Genomic DNA, 20,552 nt, shown 5'->3' on the forward strand with positions numbered 1-20,552 from the left:
TATATGCATTGGAGTTACCCTACATAAGTGATAGCATTCCTAAAAGATAAATAAAGAAGTTGCCCTATAAAAAGCATAGTGTTCAATAGGAGTGTCCAACAGCTACCCTCAAACAACCTAAACTATGGCCATTGCCCTAGTTTCCCACCACAACTTGATGGTAAGACCTTGTTGCTGAAGACACAACACATAGGACATAGGAAAATCAAATTGATACAGTCAAAGAAGCTTCCTCCTTGTTAGCTATCTGTCTTAGTACTGGAAAGTGTTATGTAGGCTAAGGAGGGAAACGTCATCAACAGATTTTCGTCAGCTGTGAACTTTGTGAAGCACAGAAATAACTAGTATTGCAAGAATTGCCTGTGAGTGCAATAGTGTAACAAATGGTACAGAGGTAACCAACCACTTTCTGCTCATAATTAAGCAGAAAGAAATGTGTGCCTGATAGTGTAAATATGGCTAAGAATTGATGGTCGAGGAACTCACAGAACCCAGGATAAACTTCCTACCACTATTCTGCTAAATGGATAATACAGGACCAAACTGTACTCTAAATTAGTACCTTTGTGCCCTTCATATTCCTTGGTAATAAACATAGTTTCTGTGTATCCACTCGACTTAGCACTGGGAAGTCAGAGTAAGAGACCCTGCATATTTTCCAGCCTCTAACACCCTGTTGTGAAAACACTGGGATGTAATAGTGATGCCTTGGGTAGTCAGAGAGGAGCTTTAGAATGAGTTAGTTGGGAGGGCCTTTGAGAAGCACTTAAACATTACACCATACTCTTACTCTACATGAAAAAGTCAAGTACCAGAGAGTATACATTGTTATCCCAGATCACACAGTGAACAGAAATCTATTGCACCGTTTTATTATCCCAAAGTCTACATCAATTCCCTTCTACCTCACCTCCACACCCATGAACATAAACTGGAGTACACGTGCTCTAATTTATTAAAATGGAAAAGCAGAGAAAGGAGATGAGGTGACATATTGAACACCGAGATTAAAGACTGACTTCCATAAATCTTTAAATGAGATGGTCTGAATTGGTAACTCTCCATGCCTTTTTCCTGCTCTGTCCTGAAAGGCAGAGCAGATTCCATGCTCATTGGTCTGTTAGAGCACCAAGCATTTACAAAGGATGTAGTCATATTTAAAAATTATATGTTCTTTATTTTTGTATTTCCAATCACTTTAAATGTCAAACCCTAGGGTTAAAAATGCAATATGTTTTAGCTTTATTATCAGAAAACAAGGTTTTTTATAAGCCTGCCTCCTGTACCAGACCAAATGGAACGGGCAGCAGCAATTCCCCCTGACATGTGTATCCAGAAAGGAGCCAGGCACAGCGTAAGATCTATCACAGTGCCTGGCCCATTGAAGTGCTTGGATACCATTGGTTGAAGAGCAGAGTGGATGCTTTCTTTTAATTACCATACAGGGATTAGTTAGGATGGTACTGCTCATCTTGCTCTATGTATCATCTCTGCTGGATTCACAGGAAAAATATGAGCATTGTGTAGTCAATTACAGGGCCTATAAGTCCTTTACCTTTTACTTCGGAAAGTAAAACCAAAGCAACAGAGGAGACCAAGATTAGTAGAAATGGATGTGCGGTGACGTAACGGCTGGTGTAGGCGTAACCCTGCAGTTGGTGCTTTCTCAAGCTGAGTCTTACTCAGAGACTCAAGAGGCTATGCATCTCATCTTTCAACCTCAAAAATCAAATTCTAAAGGAAAAACATATACCTGTTTTTCAGTGAGCATAAATCATGCCTACCCGAAACTGGCTCCATACAGACCAGCAGGACAACTGCTTTCTCCTCAGCTGCTGCTCTCGGTCTTCCTGAATTCCTGCTTCACCTGCATTGTGCTGGTGTCTGCCTTTCTCTCTGTGAAGCAGCAGCCCTGGTACTGCGAGGCCTATCAGTACAGGTGAGTTCATTCCCTTAGGTTTCCATTCTGAAAAAGATGTAAGCAGTGCACCGTGACATTACTTAAATTGATAGCAACAAAAATAAAACAATACTTTCATACTGCAAATCATAAATGATAGAACAGAATGCATTTAATGGGTGGCATGCTGGGTGAGCACGTGGAGTTTGCAGGGAAAGATCTGTCACCGTGGTTGCTGATAAGATGATCTAACAGCTAGATGCCTGAATGTGTCCATTCCCTGGGGCATGGATTTCACGCAGACCAAGTCTTGGTAAGTGTTCCTGCACAGAGTCAGGGAAGAGCATCACAGGCTTTCTGAGGTGGAGGATCTCCTGGCAACTAGTTGATGATGCTATTGTAGTACGGGAACAGCCATAGGCAATACGGAAACTCAGGATTTCCTTTTCCTAACTCAAGCTGTATTCTCCACTATGAGCCTATTGGCATCAGAACCCCAGAGCACAGAAACATGAATGGAGCAAGTGACAAGTAAGGTCTTCATTCAGACTCCCATGTCAGCAGTTCAACTGTGACTTGGAATACACAGCCTCACAAAGTTTCAGAACCAAATGTCCCCCTCGTTTGGAGCAAATATATGCAGAGAAGTACAGCTGTGATTGGAAATAGGAGGAAGCAGGATAGAGCCACTGCGGCATGGCCAGGAAACCAACATGGCCCTGGGTCTATCACTCCTTGCCTCACACCAGCGCTCACCTTCCTCATCTCAATGTGATTGGACAGAATTTCAAACTCTTTGGTGTTAAGCTCTGAGATCCAGGGCCTCTAGCCTATGGACCCACCCATATCAAGACTATGACTGCTGGATCTTTGCAAATATCATTTAGCAAACTGAACATTTACTACATACAAAACACATTTATAAATCATATTAACCCCAAGGTATTAAAATTAAACCTGGCTGGGCATAGTGATGCGTACCTATATTCCCAGTTCTTAGAAGTCTGAGGCAGGAAGATCATGAGGTCAATACCAACTTTGGCTATGTAGCAAGACACTTTCTCACTTTGTTAAGCTTTCTACTGTGACATAAGACTATGACCAAAAGAGAGGACAGGGCTTGTTTTCTTTTCACTGCCCTAGGATCACACTCTATTCCTGAGAGAAGTCAGGGAAGAAGGAACTGGCAGAATCTGGCAAAACCTGGAGTCAGGAATGGAAGCAGAAACTATGCAGGGGTGCTGCTTACTGTCTGGCTCCTCGTGGCTGGCTCAGCCTGCTCTCTTCCACCATCCAGGACCACCTGCCCAGAGCATCACCACCATGGGCTGGGCCCTCTTACATCCATCACCAATCAAGAAAATGCATCACAGGCTTGCCTACAGGCCAACTTGAGAGAGGCATGTTCTCAATTGAGGTTCCCTCTTTCCAAATGACTCTATCTTGTGTCAAGTTGACATAAACCTAAGCAGCCACTATCTCAAAGAAGGAGGAAGAGGAGAAGGAGGAGATAAAGAAGAAAAAGAAGACAAAGACAATGATGACAAAGAGGAAGGCAGCAGCAAAGAAGAAGAGAAAAGGAAAAGAAGAAGAAAAAAGAAGACAATGATGAAGAAGGTGGCAGTGGCGAAAAAAAAGGGAGGTAGAAGGAAGAAAAAAGAAGGAAAGAAGTAGAAGAAGTCGTCTTACATTTGAGTTATTTGGAAAATAAGTTATAAACAGATGAAAAGTAATTTAAAAGTTTCAAGCTAAACAAGAAAGTCAACTAGAACCAATTTTCAGGTTTCATCCTTGTAATAAAGAAGAGCATTGCAAATAGGTCAATCAGAGCTGACAAAGCCTAGATCTTAAGGACATATTTTGCTGAGTAAATATTGTATGATCCCATTATGATAGATACCAAAAAACTTGTAAATTAATACAAAAACCACAAAGGAGACTCATAATATGTGGGTGAAAATTAAAAAAAAACCTCAACAAAATAATGAGCTAAATGCAGCAAGAGGAAAGAACAGGGGAGGGGGACTAGAACTAATTCCCATCCAGAGTTAGATATAATGAGGGGTGAAGAATAAATGAAATTGTAGTTAATGCGAACAGTACATCCATCTCAAACTTTTGTAGTAGTTTGGGAAGAGCCCTTATTATGTTACCAGAATAAGAGGTCTCAGTAGGGGCTTGGAAAAGATAAGACCAGATAGGTTGAGAGCAGAATTTGCAAGTCTTCTAAGTGAGACTGAGAATTCTGAGCTTACCTTGTCAGTATGTTAAAGCCAGAGACACCTCACAATCAGACACACTGTTCTGGGTCTTTACTACAATCCCTTAGCTTCCGAGGAGAGAGTGGAGCAGGGAACCAGCTCAGGATGCAAGTCAAGAGGCTTACATCAATAAATAAAAGAAAATACACACACACAAATATACACAACACAGACACATACATATGTATACACATTCACATAAATATCCACAATAAACACATTACATAAGCCTAAACACACACACACACACACACACTCATGCCACACACAAAAGCACACAAACAGACACGTAAATACACATTTTTCCATATTGTACATTTACTGTTTGATTTGACAGCAATTTCCCTAGAAATTGTCACCTAAGGCCTCTTAAGACATATTATTTGTTCTACTTGGAGGACAGACAGGAGATAATTTTGATTTCTTATGAATTTTATTTCTGCTTTGTCATTATGAGAAGTAAACGTGACTTGTCCTGTTAGCCACCAACAGGGACAGGTTAAAAGCCGAAGTCACCTGGTGGTAATTAAATTACATTGTCATCTAATAGATTTTTAAAGAAAGTATAGAAAATGTTCATAAATGCTGGCAATTCTTTCATAGTGAATGCTTCCTGACCAACCAAAGTAATTTCTCAACCAATATGAGTGTGGAACAAAACTGGACTGGAAATGCAACTTTGGTTCCTGCTTCTGTTCTAAGTTTTGAGAGCACTACCTTGTGGCCCATCGTCACCTTCAACTGTATCTCAGTAGCATTTATATTTTCTAAGGGAAAGCCGTTTCGGAAACCCATCTACACAAACTGTAAGTGTACAAAGTGTAAAGTTTCATTCTGAGTCCTTTTCTGTCCCCATTTCCTTCTCAGAGTCAGTTTCCCAGCAAATGAGACGTTGCCTCTCTCTGGCATGAAACCCGATAAAATGGCCTTAGAAGGGAGAGAGCACCCAAGGGCAGAGACCTGCTCACTTGAGGATATACAGATATTATTAAATGTTCAAATGAGTCATCAAGAGTCATTCGACACACACGCTTATATATCAAGAGATTTTGTAGAAGGCTTTTAAGGAACTCACAAAACCTCTTAGTAGCTTCAGAAAGCTGGGACAGTTTTCCTCATGTGTAGAATGAAAATGCTGTATGATCTTCAGTCTTGGAGTAAGAATTAAATAAAGCATTTTATGAAAAGGGCCTAGTGAAACACACAGGAATGTCCTCACATTTATAATATGTGCTTTAAAAAACAAGCTTGTCTTCTCCAATACATTTCTCTAAGTGGAATAAAGGCAAATCCAAAACAGAAGCTACAATCAAGATCTATAGTCAGGTAAACAAACCATGCAGAATGGGTCCTTCCACACCTTTGTAAGCAGAAGAGTAGATACTGTTAGTGATTGTGACAGTTCAAGCAGAGCCTTTGGAAGTTCAGGTGCATGAACATCTGTCTCCACACAGCTGGCTTTGCCATGTCAGCATTGTTAAGTAATTCCACGTCAAAGTGTACTCATGCTGCCAGGCAGTGTAGCTTAGTTACTAGAATCCTCGCCGCACATGCCCCAAACCCCGAGTTCAGTCCCCAGTACCATGTAAAGCCAGGAGTGGTGTCACGTGCCTACAATCTTAGCGTGTAGCAGGTAGAGGCAAGAGGAGTTCAAGGTCATTCTGGGCTACACAGCAAATCTGAAGCAGTTTGGGTTACAAAGCATTAAATAAAAAGCGAAACAAAACTCCTATAAATCATTTCAACTGACCTCCAATTTCCTTAAGGAAACCAGCATAACTGCTTGGTGAAATCAGGTGAAAATAAATATTTCAGCTTTTGAGATATGATTCACATTGATTTCGGAATATTTGTAGCAATTTTCATTGTTGCTTTTTAGTTGTTTTGTAACAGTATAGCCAATGAGAAATAAAATGCTTACTAAATCAAACTTTTGCTGATCTGATAAGACTTTTTAAAGCATGGTATTTAATTTAGCTTTAATTTGGATTTTTATCAAAAATGAAGAGATATAGAGATCTGTATTATTAACCATGTTGCCTCTGATTGGTCTGTGTCCATTTAATCTATTTTCATATTAGGTTTCTGCCACTTTCCTTATTTATCTGTATGTAGTTGTTTTTTCTCATTGCCTTTAATGCACAGAAAGGTTTCACTAATTACAAAACAGAACCGATTAAACTTACTTATTTTAATGCTTCTTAAATTTTAATACAGTGAGGTATATTTACTGTGAGTCAAGTTAGTCTACCCAAGTACTCAATTTTTCTAGCAGACTTTTGTACTATTGAATATCTAATATTCCTTTCATTCACTTGTTCCCCCAATGAGGGCAATACCAGCCTCATCATATCTATGTTCATGTAAGTTATTGTTTAATTCTAGGTAATTTGTATTAGATACTGTTCCTTTGTGTTACCTGCACATATTACATATGTGTGTAGAGCGAGTCTGCTTTCACACTGTTTTCTAGTTCACTGGTCCTGTGTGCAGTGGCACTTTACCAACTATCGCTTCCTGGTGTATTTAATAAGCAGCGTGTGGGTGGTAGGCTCTCATTTTTCTTCATTTTTTACAGCATCCCACTTTCCTGTATTTTCTTCCAGATGGATTGTAGAATAATGTGTTCAGCTTCAACATTTCTCCCTTGGGGTCTTGACACCTTGGGAAGAATTTATGGATTTATATCATTTAATCTTCCCGCACAGGAGCATTCCACACTCGCTGCTTATTTCCTTATTCTTGTGGCCAAGGATGTGACCAAAAACTGGAGGAGGCGCTTGTCTGTGTTACAGTTTGGGGGATGCAGTTCATCGTGGCGAGCAAGGCACAATAGCAGGAGTGTGCAGTGGTTGGTCGTACGTGTTCACAGTCAGGAAGCAAAGGTGACAGGAGTCAGGCCTCCTCAGGTGCCTCTCAAGGCTTACTCCTGCTGTCTACCAGGGTGCGCTGCCTCCCTAAGGTTCCTCAACCTTCCGCAGCAGTGTGAGCCTACGGGGATATTTCACAAGCAGAACATAGCACACCCCACCTTTATCCTCATTTCTTTTATCTATCCATTAATATCTGGAGTTTTCTCCACTATCGGTGCTGTGCATTTGAGAACTAATCCTGTTTCCTTTTGCTTATTTTGTGAGTCACTTCTTCCTGTTGTATTTAGAACTGAATGTCACTGTGACATGGGAAGGGTGCGGTATCACTTTCACTTTCTACCCAGAATCCTTCCTGACCTTTGTTGTTACCTTGAGTTGTAGGTGTTTCAGAAAAACAGTGATAGTGACTGCATACACGATTGTTCCTTCTTCTTTTGAAACAACTAAATACCTTCCTATGTTTTCTAACGAATGGAATCCAGAATTCGGGACAATGTTAGATAATATCAAGGCTAACAGATAAATGGATACCTTATAACAACACTTGTAGGATTTGTCTCTTAAACTGTTCATAAATATGTTTTTGGCTGTTGGTGAAATCATTGTGGAAAGCTCCTATTATATAAAGAAAATATTCCTGTTAGCATTAGTCAAGAGAGATTTCAAAATTCGATCTAGCAGACAGACTTCAACAGATGACTTTCCATTATCTACCAAGATGAATACTCTTTTTGTATCTTATCCCGAGCTACACATGAGTTATTTTAATAATTTTGTTATTAACTCATATTCTTGAGAAAATCCTACTTAGCTGTAGTAGAATAAACTTTTGCTAAATTGAATTTTGTAACTTTTTGAAGAACTACATTTCATGCTGTATTTTTCAGAAGTTTTGTTCTGAAAAACTTGACTTTTTCTTTTCTCTGTAAGGATTTTAATACACAATAATGATTTCTTTCCTTGACAACTTGCAAAAATTTAGCAGTAAATTACTTGGCTGCAAATCCTTCCTCTGAAAAGGTGTTTTAAAGATTGATTTAAGTCATGCTGTCTTAAAATAATGCCATTAAATTTTATACCATCAATACCATTTCATTGATATTATCAAACTTTATCATACAATTTGGGGTAGGATTTTTCTTACAGTACTAAGCACTTCCTGTGACCATGACTGTTGTCCTGGTTATATGTATATATGTATTAACCAGCTTTCACTGTGACAAAATACCAAAAAAATCAATTTTTAGATTTAATCTGTGGTTACTTGCCTCTGTTGTGTCTGGGACTTCAGTGCAGGAGAACTAATGACAGGGAATATGTGATAGAGTGAAATTGCTCATCTTCTGTAGGTCAGGATGCAGGAAAGAGAGCAAGTGTGGGCTACCTGGGGCATGGGGGTACAGGCAGGCGAGGAAGGAAATGGCCGGGCTGGAGTGGGGTTGGGTAGAGTGAGGTGGGATGAGCCAGGGACAAAAATATACCTTTCAAAAGCTCACTGTCTCAACTTCTTACAACTTTGTGATAGGTCATTAAACTGTGAGCCTATCAGTGGGATAATCCATGATTAGGTTAGGACCCTCCTTACCTACCCACCCCTTGAAGGTGCCACCTCCGTGCTGTGCTGAAGGCCATGCCCTCTGGAAACCACAGCTTCCAACCTAAGCTCTTGGACAATGTTTCAGATCCAAATCGCTAAGAACCTTGCTTTTTCTTCTGGCTTTAAATGCATTTTTTTCCATTTTACTGGTTAATAACAAAGTAGCTCTCAGGCTTTTAATTTGTAATAGTTTTGATTTTTTTCTTTTATTAAAGTTTGTTTTCCTTTCTTTCCTTCAATTTATTTTGAGTTAACTTCATGGTGCATGTATGTTTTTTCATCTTCATGAGATTAGGAAAGCATTCAAGGCTACTCATTGGAGCTTGGATTCCATCCTTTATATTTTTTCCTACCAGTAGTTTGACCTAGTTTCTTCTTTGGCCAACTACTTTTCGGAACAGTGAGTTTTACTTGAGTTGAGAGAAGGGGGTCAGATTTTGCTTTCACTTTTCTTTCTTCTGTTTCTTGTAATAGTTCATAAACATACATTTTGTTTCCTCTTTGATACAATAGACTTTAATAAGTTTCTTTATTTGTATATGGGGGGAGGAGGGTGCGTTTCAGTTAAACTCAGTCACAAATGGCTGTTTTCATAGCTGTGATTAGACACCCTAGCATCCGACACCTGCTTTGGAGAAATTGCTTCGGTGTTGTGTGTGTTAGGCTCCTGGCTAAAGTTATGAATATGCAGTTATTGTTAAAGTGCTTTCATCCAATTGTATTACTCAGATTCTCTTGGTTCTTGAACAAGTTTGGCAATGCTGTCTTCTCACGGGATTGGCAATCATGCTGGTGTCTCCCTCTCATCTTCTATTTCCTGTCGATGTCTGAGTTTCTCATCAGTTCTCTCCGTTCTGAAGCACTGTTGGAAAAGTACCCTAGACTTTTGTCCCAACAAACGAGCATTTGGCTTTATTTCTTATAGTCCTTATTTCCAAGGTCAGTGTATCATAGGCAGGGTATTCTCACTACCTGGTGCTTTAATAGTAAATACAATACAAGGAACTTTCACACATGTGTAATGAATTAGAATTAGATCAGTTACAACATGGGGACTTGAAGTTTAAAGGAAAACTGGTATCTCGTGATGGACACAATAATTTTATCCAGTTGTTGGGGGATGTCATGTGTGTGCTATAGTGTTAATGTGGAGGCAGAGGACAGCCGTCTATGGGAAGGAGCTAACGAACGCTGGGGACTAACCTCAAGTCATTAGGCTTGGTGGTCATCCCAGTTAGGGCTTCTATTGCTGGAATGCAGTGGCCGCAATGATACTTTCATAGGAGTTGCCTAAAACCATTGGAAAACACAGATATTTACATTATCAATTATAAGAGTAGCATAATTACAGTTATGAAGTAAGAATAAAAATAATTTTATGGTTGGGCTCATTACAAAATGAGGAACTGTGTTATTAAAAGGTCGCAGCCTTAGGAAGGTTGAAACCCACGGCTGTGATGGAACAGCATGATCAAAAGAGGAGGAAAAGGTTAATTTGGCTTACACTCACACATTGTAGTAGATCACTGAAGAAACTCAGAACAGTAACTGAAACCCAGCAGCATCCTGGAGGCAGGAGCGGATGCAGAGGCCATGAACGAATGCTGCTGATTGACTTGCTTATAACGTCTTTCTCAGCCTACTTTCTTCCAGAACCCAGGACTGCTAGCCCAGGAATGGCACTATCCACAATGAGCTGAGCCCTCCCGAATTGATCACTAATTAAGAAAATTGTGCTATAGCTAGATCTCATGTGGGCATTTTCTCAACTGCACTTCCTTCCTTTCAGATGACTCTGGCTTGTGTCAAGCTACATTTACCTGCTGGTGTAACTAATAATTCCAAATGGGGGCAGGCTTGATGGTCAAATATTCTGATACACATAACCTTTCATTGTTTTTTTAAAGTATATGTACATGTATGTGGCAGGATCCATGCACATGTGGGTGAAGGTGGCCATGGGGTCCAGAAGAGGGCTTTGGACCCCTGGGAGCTGGATTTACAGGCAGTAGTGAGCCACCCTATGTTGGTGCTGGGGACAGAGATCACTAAGGTTCTTCTTAAGAGCAGTACATGCTCTTAAACCCTGAACTTTCTCTCCTGCCCCAATATATGATATTACAAAGTGTAAACTTTTGGGTTAGAATTCAGAAGTTTTCAGAGGTGCTAAGACGCATTATATGAGTGATTTCATCTTAAATAACAAAAATTGTGCTTTCCTAATCAGTGTTTGAGGGGTCAACCTCATGATGACAAGATACAGGAAAAGTACACATTGATTTTCTTCTGTAAGCAAGTCTGAGCATTACCAACCCTTCCTTTATTTGAAAACAAGTAATAGTATTTGTGCAGTATTTGCTTATTAAATTACTTGCCTCCCCATTCTTTCTCAACAGCAGCTAACCATGGAGGGAAGACACTCGGTTTGTTTCTTCATTGCCTTTTTTAAACCAAAGCTAAAGTCAAAGAGGGGGGCCTGCTTTGTAGATCACTAACCTGAGGACACACTGAATCTGTAGGATTCAGTCAGTTACTGATAAGAATCAGGCATACCAGGACTAACTGTTAGCAGGACTCACAGCTTTGAACATTTCTTTCTTTTTTAAAAACAAGGTTTATTTATTTATTTATTTATTTATTTATTTATTTATTTATTTATTATTTTACAATGTTCTACCTGCATACAGGTCAGAAGGAAGCACCAGATCTCATTACAGGTGGTTGTGAGCCACCATGTCGTTGCTGAGAACTGAACTCAAGATCTCTGGAAGAGCAGCCAGTGCTCTTACCTGCTGAGCTAACTCTCCAGCTCCAAATAATTATTTCTAATTTCCCTTTCCCAAGTCAAAGTCCCTAAACCTCAGATGCAGTCACTTCCGAATAACTGCAGCCCGATTAATAGATCAATTGACATCATACAAATCAGAATGTGATGTGTGATATGAAATAAACTTTGAAAGGGAGGATTAGGGAGTTGGAAGGAAATTGCTATGTGAATTGGGCTCTTTAAGTACAAAAAAATAGAATGTACCCTGGCAGAAGGAATATTGTCTACCCTTGGCACTAAGTGAGCTCTTGGTAGGGAACAGAATGTAGGCGGGCAGAGGAGTTCAGAAAGGCTGTTGGCCTGGCACTGGAAAGCCCTGAATGTCAGTGGCAAATTCTTGTATCTTATTCTCCCGGGAGTGAAAAATAAGAAGCTATGGGTACTGGGTGAGTCCCACATGGGTGTGTTTCACTAGATGGTGTGATCATGTGCGGGGCTTCTCTGCCAACCATTCAGATGGGCTCGTCATGGCAGGATGTTTGCACCCAAGGGACCCCCAGTGAAGATGAATCCTGCCTGGAAGTTTCTATAACACGTTTGATTCCATCTTTATGAGGCAAGATTTTTAATATGACACCTTTATCTTACAAATATTAGAACATATTTTGAAACATATGATGATGTCTCAAAACATCTGAAGATCCACCTAGCACTTGCCTGACACGAACTGATTGCTAACATGTGCCAAGTCCTGCGAGGCGTTCTCTTAGCACCTGAAAATGGTGTTTTGTGTGTCTGCAGATTTGTTCTCACTTCTGCTGACATCTGCTGTGGGCCTCACCGTTTTCCTTCTCTTCTCTGACTTTCCAGCTATCTACCATGGAATGGAGGTAAGTATTGTACATCATAATCCCGTTATGACTCAGACGTGCCAGAGCTGCACTTGCATTGCCAGTCCTAAGTCAATCATTATTCTCTCTGACTCACTAAACACCACAAACTTTTTTTCTCTAGAAGAGAAATATTTCTGTATTTCACATACATTTTCATATAAATGGTGTCATCATTTTAGCGTGTTCATAGTGTTAACGCCTAAAACATTGTTTGGGACCAGAGAGATGACATATTGAGAAAATATGCCTGCAACTGAGCCTGATAACCAGAGAGTTCATTCCCTGGGACTCACAAGGTAGAAGGAGAGAACCAGCTCCTATATAATGACCTGTGACATCTACATGTATTTTGTGGCTTGTATGTCCCATTATACACACACACACACACACACACACACAGTCTACATTCATGCTTGCACGCCAAATGTAACAAAATGTTTTTTAACTATCTTGTTTAAAAACTTTGTCTTGCCATATTTTATTAATACAGTAAAAACAATACACTAATATAATAATTAATTCTCCAAGCTTAGCTGTTAGAGCTGGAGAGATATAGGAAGGAATTCTCACTGTTGCTGTGACAGTGGTGAGGACCTCATGGGAAGAAACCCGGGTTGGTGCCGGCCCACACACACAGGCTGCATCTTGCCAGGTCAGGCTGTTTCTGCTGGGCAGAACTGCCCAGCACTAGGAGAAAGGGCTGGGGAGCTTTTGTTTCTCAAAGAATAACATTGGGTCTAGAAATGGAAAGAACATGGGGTGACAGGGATGAAAAAAAATCCAAGAAAGGCTTGCATTACAGATCGACTCTACAGAACTGTAGGAAAGTATTCAAAGCAGAGTCAAGGGCCGGACTGTGGAGTGTGGAGACAGGAAATGAAGGGAGGCAGGTACCCTCCGAGACAGCCAACCAGCTTTGTACTTTCTGCCAAAATACCAGGGAGGCGCTGAAGGTTCCTTGGAAGGACATTTCAGACAGATTCATTAAACAAGGTCAGGAAAGCAAGGTGATGGAGAGACACTTAGGAGATGAACACTCAGGCGAGCCTTTCTTAGTGTATGAGTTACAGAACTCCGGGATGTGCTCGGTTCAGAATCAGAATCTAAGTAAGATGCTGCCCTGAGTAATTTAGAAGTGATGAACGTCTGCTCTGCATAATTCCAAATTATCGCCATGAATAATGCCAAACCAAGTACATTCCCAGCCCAGGGGTGGAGAAGAACCTTCCCCATTTACGGTGGGAGCAGCAATGAGTCTGATCCTGCTTCTCCGAAGCCTTCCACCTGATATGATGCTCCTCCAAGCCCAGGCAGAGCAGGGAAACAAATGACCAAGTAGTGCCTTGAAACAGCCCAGCCCAAGATGAGCATTTGAAGTGAGTGGCTGGACCCGCGGTTCTCAACCATGCTGCGACCCTTTAATGCAGTTCCTCAGGTTGTGGTGACTCACCCCCATGCACAAATTAGTTTTGCTGCTGCTTCAGAACTGTAATTTTGCTGCTGTTATGAATCATTATGTAAATAGCTGATTTGCCACCCACAAGTTGAAAACCCCTGGGTTAGACCCTATGGGGGTGGAGGATTCTGTGATTTTAGACCTCAGATTCCTACACATTCCATATAATTTTCTGCACATTGGAAACTGAGTTGTATAGCTCCCAATCCACCATGGGTGTAGCTCTTATGTCTAATAAACAGAGATGCTTCCTGGTGAGTCTGTGACCCTGCAGTATTTGTACGGATTAGATTTGCACAAAGCCGATAAATTCGGGACCAGTAGCATTTGTACAAAACGTCATACTCAGTCAAAGCAACCTTAATCTTTTGTCATGACTTATGATTGTTTTTACCCACAAGTCAGTTTTGCTGGAGGAAATTAAGGTTAATTTTTGCCTTAGGAGCACATTAAACAGTAAGAATTGCAGAACAACTTAATTTTACATCCTCTTCCCGATGTTTTAAAGCTTAAATGAAGAGAACCACTCTGAAGTGTCCTCTGCTTCACTGCCCAAGGTGTCTTGCTCACCTGACAGACGCCATTTAGCTATGGAGGGAGCTTAGGCCTTCAGGAGTCCATTTTAGTTTAGATTCTGGCTTTGACTAAGTCCTTGGACAAGGTGGGCCAGCCTTCAGCTTTCCTATCTGTGAAGTAAAGAGAACAATGCCAACCCTCAACTTCAGGGTTATTGCAAATACAGAAATTCTATATAATAGCAAGCATGGTGTACCTTTTCAAAATGTAAAATACATAATATATAACGGCGGCCATTCTTTTTCAACAGTTCATCCCAACCATCCTGTCATGGAGAGTTTCAATTCTGGTGGCAGCCCTTGTCCAGTTCTGTGTGGCCTTCTTTGTGGAGGTAAAGTACCCGGCTCCTGTCATTGTTTTAAGGTAGTTATGTAAATTCAGTTTTGCTCTCAACCTACACTCACTGTTTACAGCAACTTCCTCAGTTCCCAAAAGAGGGTTAGTAAAGGCATTTTGAAGACTGTGCATGATCTTGTTGGAAGGAATTCTTTGGAGTGTGACTTAAAATTCTGCAAAGGCTGCTGAGAAATAGCCCTGGTGTCTTTCTCCCGAACACTGATTCAGTTCCAATACTTGTCACAAGAGGCGCTGTTTTCACTCCTGACTATTCTCTGTTATCTAGAAGGGAGACCAGGTGACCCAGCAGCTCTGAAATGTGAGGAGACCTTTAAAAACAGCATCTTCAGGAGGGCTGCCTCCTCTAATCAGGAGAGAAAGGAAACCCACTTTCATTGTCATCAACTATTTCCTGTGGAAGATCTCTCATGGGTGGTCCATGGTTCTACTCAGGACCACTGAATAGCTCATTCACACAGTAAAAGGACTGGACAGTGCTTCTTAAAAAAAGTTTAAAAAGAGAGAGAGAGAGAGAGAGAGAGAGAGAGAGAGAGAGAGAGGATTCAAATTATTAGCATATCCTTTGAGGGAAAAGACTAATCAAATTAAGTAGGTGTGTGTGTGTGTGTGTGTAAATTTCTTGTACTCTTTCATTCAGAATTCCACCTTTATATCAAATTTTTTAAATGAGACCAAAAAGTTTTAAATCCTAATTTGTATGAAGAGATTCATAATAGTGTTATCTATGACAGCAAAATATAATCCAAATGGTGTGTTTTAATGCTTATGCTGCCATTTGGAGAAATGCTGTAGTCTTTAAAGATAATACGATGACTACAACCTTAACTACAATAAAATGCCTTAAAAGATATAATTACAGAGGCGTTGTCTATGACAGAAAATCAGTGAAAACCAAGGAAAGCAAAATGCAAAATTGGATCAATTGTATCATTTGCAAAAATTGCATAAGGAAAGAATAAAAGGGAATTCAAAAGGACGAGAATCAAAACAAGCCTGAGGGAGGAGAGAGACTCAATGATTATGAGTACTTGTTGCTCTTGCAGAGGACTTGACTTTGGCTCCCAACACCCTATCAGACAACTTACCACCTGGGTAATTCCAGCTCCAGCTCATCTGATACCCTCTGCCCTTTGCAGACTCTTGTAGGCACATACACATACCTCCAAGCCACCACACACACATGCATAAATACAAATAAATTTGAAAAACATTTGATTGCTACAGACTAATTCATTCAACCAACAAAATTTGTTACTTTGTATGTGACAAGGTGGTGGAACTCAGTTTTTGGTTTCTTTGGTTTTCTTCCCGTCCCCTCCGCTCCCCTTCCCTTTCTCTCTTCCCATCTCTTCCTTCTTCTGTTTTGTTTTCCAGATATTTGGTGTGTTATTGTTAGTTTGAGCCCCATAGTGAAAGAACTGTAAATGAATCCCCAGCCGGGATTTCACCAGGAAATCTGAAGAAAGCACAGGCCTCTAGTGTTCAGCAGGTTTCTGTGCCTGTAAACATCTCAGCTCCCAGGGGAAACAGCAGCAGCAGCAGCATTGAGCTCGGCTGAGAGGAAGCCCTGGGTCCCAGGCTTCCAGTGCTGTCTGGCTGGGAGGGGCTCACTTATGTAGCCACAATGATTTCATTATCACCTCTCCCCAAATTTTTCAGGATGCCATCCTTCAAAATAGAGAGCTCTGGCTGTTGATAAAGAAAGAATTTGGATTCTACTCAAAAAGCCAGTACAGGATCTTGCAGAGGAAGCTGGCAGAAGACTCTACCTGGCCTCCCATGAACAGGACAGATTATGCAGACGATGGCAAAAATGGATTCTACATCAACAGAGCCTATGAAAGCCCTGAACAGGTCCCTAAAGGGAGACTCAGGCTGGCCGGGCAAGCTTCAGAACAACACTTTTGGACCAGACTATGACCTGAGCAGCTGTCATGCTTGTTCCTCATCATCACCTTTTGTCCTCCAAACTGAACACCGTGGAGAGGTGAAAGTTGCAGACCCTTCTCTTCTCTCTCCATCTAAGCATTCAGAGCACTTCAATATATTGAGCCTTGCATCAAAGAACCTTACCTTCATTATACCCTTCACTAGTGAGAGAAAAACCTGCACATCTCAGATCACCGTTTTAATAAACTATATCCTACTGACTTTCTTTTTAACTGCACAGCTCTCATGCAATTGCATTAGATATATGGACATCAAGAGAGAAGAAAAACCAGAGCATTTAGTATTCAAAAGTTTGGCTCATTAATTAAGCGATGCTAAGTTTCCTTAATTTTATGCTAATTTGTGAAGCACATTATTGTACCTATCTTGCCCAGGATCGCCAAATTCCTCCTTCTTTTACGTCTTTTGTATGGCTTCAAGAGAGAGAGGGAAAAGAAGAAGAAAGAATTCTGCCCTAACTACACAGGAAGCCAGAGATTGTGGAAGTGGATCAGTGCTAATCATTTATAAGTATGGTGTGGGCACTGCTAAAATATAAGCAAACTACACCAGCTCTGTGCATTCCCAGTGTTTATTGTATGGGGCCAGTGAACGTGGCAGTTCCAAGTAGACTAAAGTAATAAACTGTTCAAATGTGTTTCTCACTTCATAAAGTACATTCCCATCTTTATTATTATTAATAATACACAGAAGTATCAAAATCTGACTTTAGAAACTTCCCTGATCTCATCGCTGATCATCTTAAAAACAAAATGTATGGATTCACTATAAGATGGCTGTTGGCTTACATTCTGAAATCTTTAGTTTTCAACATTTTAGCAAACTATGGCTGCAAATAGCATTGTAGACACTGCTACTCAAACTATCAGCACCAATGTGCATACCTAAAAATAATACATTTGCCTTTAGGGTTTTTTTTGTATATTCACAGCTTTTTGGAGAAAGATAATTTTAAATCTGTCTGATTTATTGGCTGTAACAATTAATTTTCATTGTCAAGTTGATTGGACTTAGAGAGTCCAATAGACTCATATAGAGAAGACATCTCTGGTATGTCTGTGAAGATGTTTCTCCAAAGTTTTTATTGACATGAGAGAAGTTGCCCATCCATGGTCCTAGTTCCTGATAAAATAAAAAGGAGAAAGGGTGCTGAACACCTGTGTCCCTTTCTTCCATGTCATCACTGTGGACACAGTGTGGCCGGATGCTCCACACTTCTGCCCACATACCTTCCCATGTGATGGACTGAAATCCCTCCAAAACTGGGAGCCAAGGAAGCCCCTCTTTCCTTTAGTTGCTTCTGCCAGGTATTTAATAATGACAATGAGAGAAGTAACTGATACAGTGACTAGCAAAAAACAACAACATTAAAAGTCCTTTAGAAAGATTTTAGGACGGAGAGATGCTCAGCAGTTGAGCGCTGCTGAGGAGCACTTTGGAGGCCAGCAACCACACTGAGTGGTTAATAACCTCTTGTAGCTCCAGCTCCAGGGGGTTTAACTGATGCTTCTTTTGGTCTCTGCAGGTGCACGTGTGTGCACAACTGTACATAAAAGGCAAAATAAATCTGTCTTTAAAAGCACATTAGCTTATCATTAAAAAAAAAAGTAAAGCATCCTTGAAGCTATAGAGGTGAAAGTTTCCTTTAGCTGACAGTCAGGCTCAGTAAATTGACTCTTGGAATGAACAGATTCAGTTGATATGGTGTGACATTTAGATAGCAGACTTTATTTGTTAAATGTATGCATTCAGTAAAATACAGGTTTTTCCTTCTCAGGTTTACCAGCAACCTATCACCTGCTATAGATGATCATTGCATTTCATTTTTTGGAATATGATAGAGTTGAACTTCCATTAAAGACTGTTAAATGTATGCTAGCCACATATCATAGTGTAGGGGAAAAAAATCTGGTCCAAGCACAAGTCACATTAATCCCATGGGTAATGAGTACCTACAGGAAAGCAAAGCCAGCTGGGTTGAGCTGCTCATCCTAAGACTGTCCATTTCCATGGCAAATTGAGGCTGCTGAAGGAAATGAACCCATGAATTAAAAAGTGAATTTCTGACATTTTTTAAAAAAATGTGTTGCTTATCTTCTGGAGTGGAGATGTGTAAATGTCTCACAGTCATTTAGTCCCAAAGAAACACACAGAGGCCTATATTAATTATAAACTGTTTGGCCTATTAGCTCAGGCTTATTATTGACCAGCTCTTACAACTTAAATTATCTCATAATGCTTATCTATGTTTAGCCACGTGGCTTAGTACCTTTTCTCAGTGAGGTGTTCTCATCTTGTGTCTTCTACATCTGGCTGGTGACAGACTCTCTGCCTTTCCTCTTCCCAGAATTCTCCTAGTCTGGTTGCCCCACCTATACTTCCTGCACGGCTACTGGTCAATCACCATTTTATTAGACATATACAAGTGACAAATCTTTACAAACGTACAAAGCATTATCCCACAGCAGAGATGACAGCCTTCTCTAGAAAGGCTTGACTTCAAGTCCGAATAGGCTTTTGGTTCTGAATTCTACTATTCCCTCAAGTGGAATAATTCTGTCAAAGACAAATGCTCTGCTATGAGTTTGCTTTCCCTGCCTAAAGATCTTTTATTGAGAAGTTGGAATACAAAGTAACCCAGCAGTTGCAGCTGGCCTCACCTTAACAGGACAATCCTAGGAAATGGCACATGCTTTGCTATTCAGGAACAGAGACCTGCATCCAGGATACAAGTGATCTCATGCTTTCCCAGAAGACCAAGCAGGGAAGAATGAGTTTAGGGATTAGAATAAGAAGGGTCTGTTAAGGAAACTTAAAAAAGAGACAGAGGGTCTCTGGGGCTGGAATTGCAGCACACACTTCTTCTGTTAACCATTACTGTTGCCCACCTCCTTTGGCTCGAGTGTTCCTAGCCCCAGGGTAAAACCAGTTTCATAGGTGTGAGGTTTCCATTGAGTCCCATGGAATCACTTTACTGTATTCCAATCACATCCTATCCCCACGTTTAAAGACATATTTTCCTTATTGGCTGACATGCTTTTAATAATGGTACAAACAGGCTGCCAGGCTGCCTGTGTAATGCTATGATGACCTGACATCTTCTTCGTGTAGAAAGACTTACCTTCCACTTTTCCTGGACTTGCTACTGAGAATTCCACAGGCATGGTATTTAAAGGTAGTTTAGTTCAACACATAATCAATACAACGAAAACATAAAATAATGGGACTCCTTGGCTTCCAGTAAAAGTCTTTAAAGGGATATGGGATTTTGTATCCCAAATATAGCACTTTACATCAATATTAATGATCACTTGTCAAGGCTCAAAGATCAAGCCACTGAGCTACTATACAACCTAGAGGGAACAATTTAACTTAATAAAAATACAACCCATTGCCCATCACTGATTCCTGTCAAACAAGTAGATTCTAGGGAACCCACTGGCTCTGTAAGCCAGTGGCTCTGCAAAAATCCAGGAGATAGCTTAGTGGGGAAAGCATTTTACTCATGAGCCTGAGTCCCTGAGTTCAGATCCCTAGCTTCCATAGAAGCTTGGCTTGGTAGTGCACATCTGAAATTCCAGATCTCTTACACTGAAACAGGGGTAAAGACAAGAGACTTTCAGGAAGCTAATGGGCTAGGCAGCCTGCCCTAACTTGTGAAAGGCAATATACCCTGTCTCGGGGAGCAATGACTGGCACCCATGACTGTCGCCACGCATGCACACCATTTATAAGCACCCCAAACAACGCAAACACAAAAGTCCTTCCAATCCTCTTTGTACATGCTCACACCTCCAACAGGGGTAGCAGTATAAGGGGTATTATCAGATGCTTTGTCATTCAGAGATTCTCGAGTTGTTGCCTAACCAATACTAGAAATATCCACTTTCCTTTTTTTTTTCTGACAAGAAAAAGAATATGA

General features: G+C 40.6%; 1 protein-coding gene across 1 annotated transcript in view; it reads left to right on the forward strand.

Annotated features, from left to right (window-relative positions):
* Atp13a5 (ATPase 13A5) overlaps positions 1 to 17,231 on the forward strand; it is a 122,347-nt gene extending 105,116 nt beyond the window's left edge. The window contains exons 26-30 of the mRNA XM_050159928.1: positions 1,765 to 1,939; positions 4,765 to 4,967; positions 12,200 to 12,288; positions 14,574 to 14,654; positions 16,340 to 17,231. Coding sequence (XP_050015885.1) covers positions 1,765 to 1,939; positions 4,765 to 4,967; positions 12,200 to 12,288; positions 14,574 to 14,654; positions 16,340 to 16,600 — 809 coding nt within the window. The 3' untranslated portion in view covers positions 16,601 to 17,231. The remainder of the gene's footprint in view (positions 1 to 1,764; positions 1,940 to 4,764; positions 4,968 to 12,199; positions 12,289 to 14,573; positions 14,655 to 16,339) is intronic.
* The last annotated feature ends 3,321 nt before the right edge of the window (positions 17,232 to 20,552 follow it).

This window comes from Alexandromys fortis, unplaced genomic scaffold (assembly GCF_014885135.2).
Source record: "Alexandromys fortis isolate MF-2015 unplaced genomic scaffold, M_Fortis_MF-2015_v1.1 scaffold_100_1_3062724, whole genome shotgun sequence".
Taxonomy (NCBI): Eukaryota; Metazoa; Chordata; class Mammalia; order Rodentia; family Cricetidae; genus Alexandromys; species Alexandromys fortis.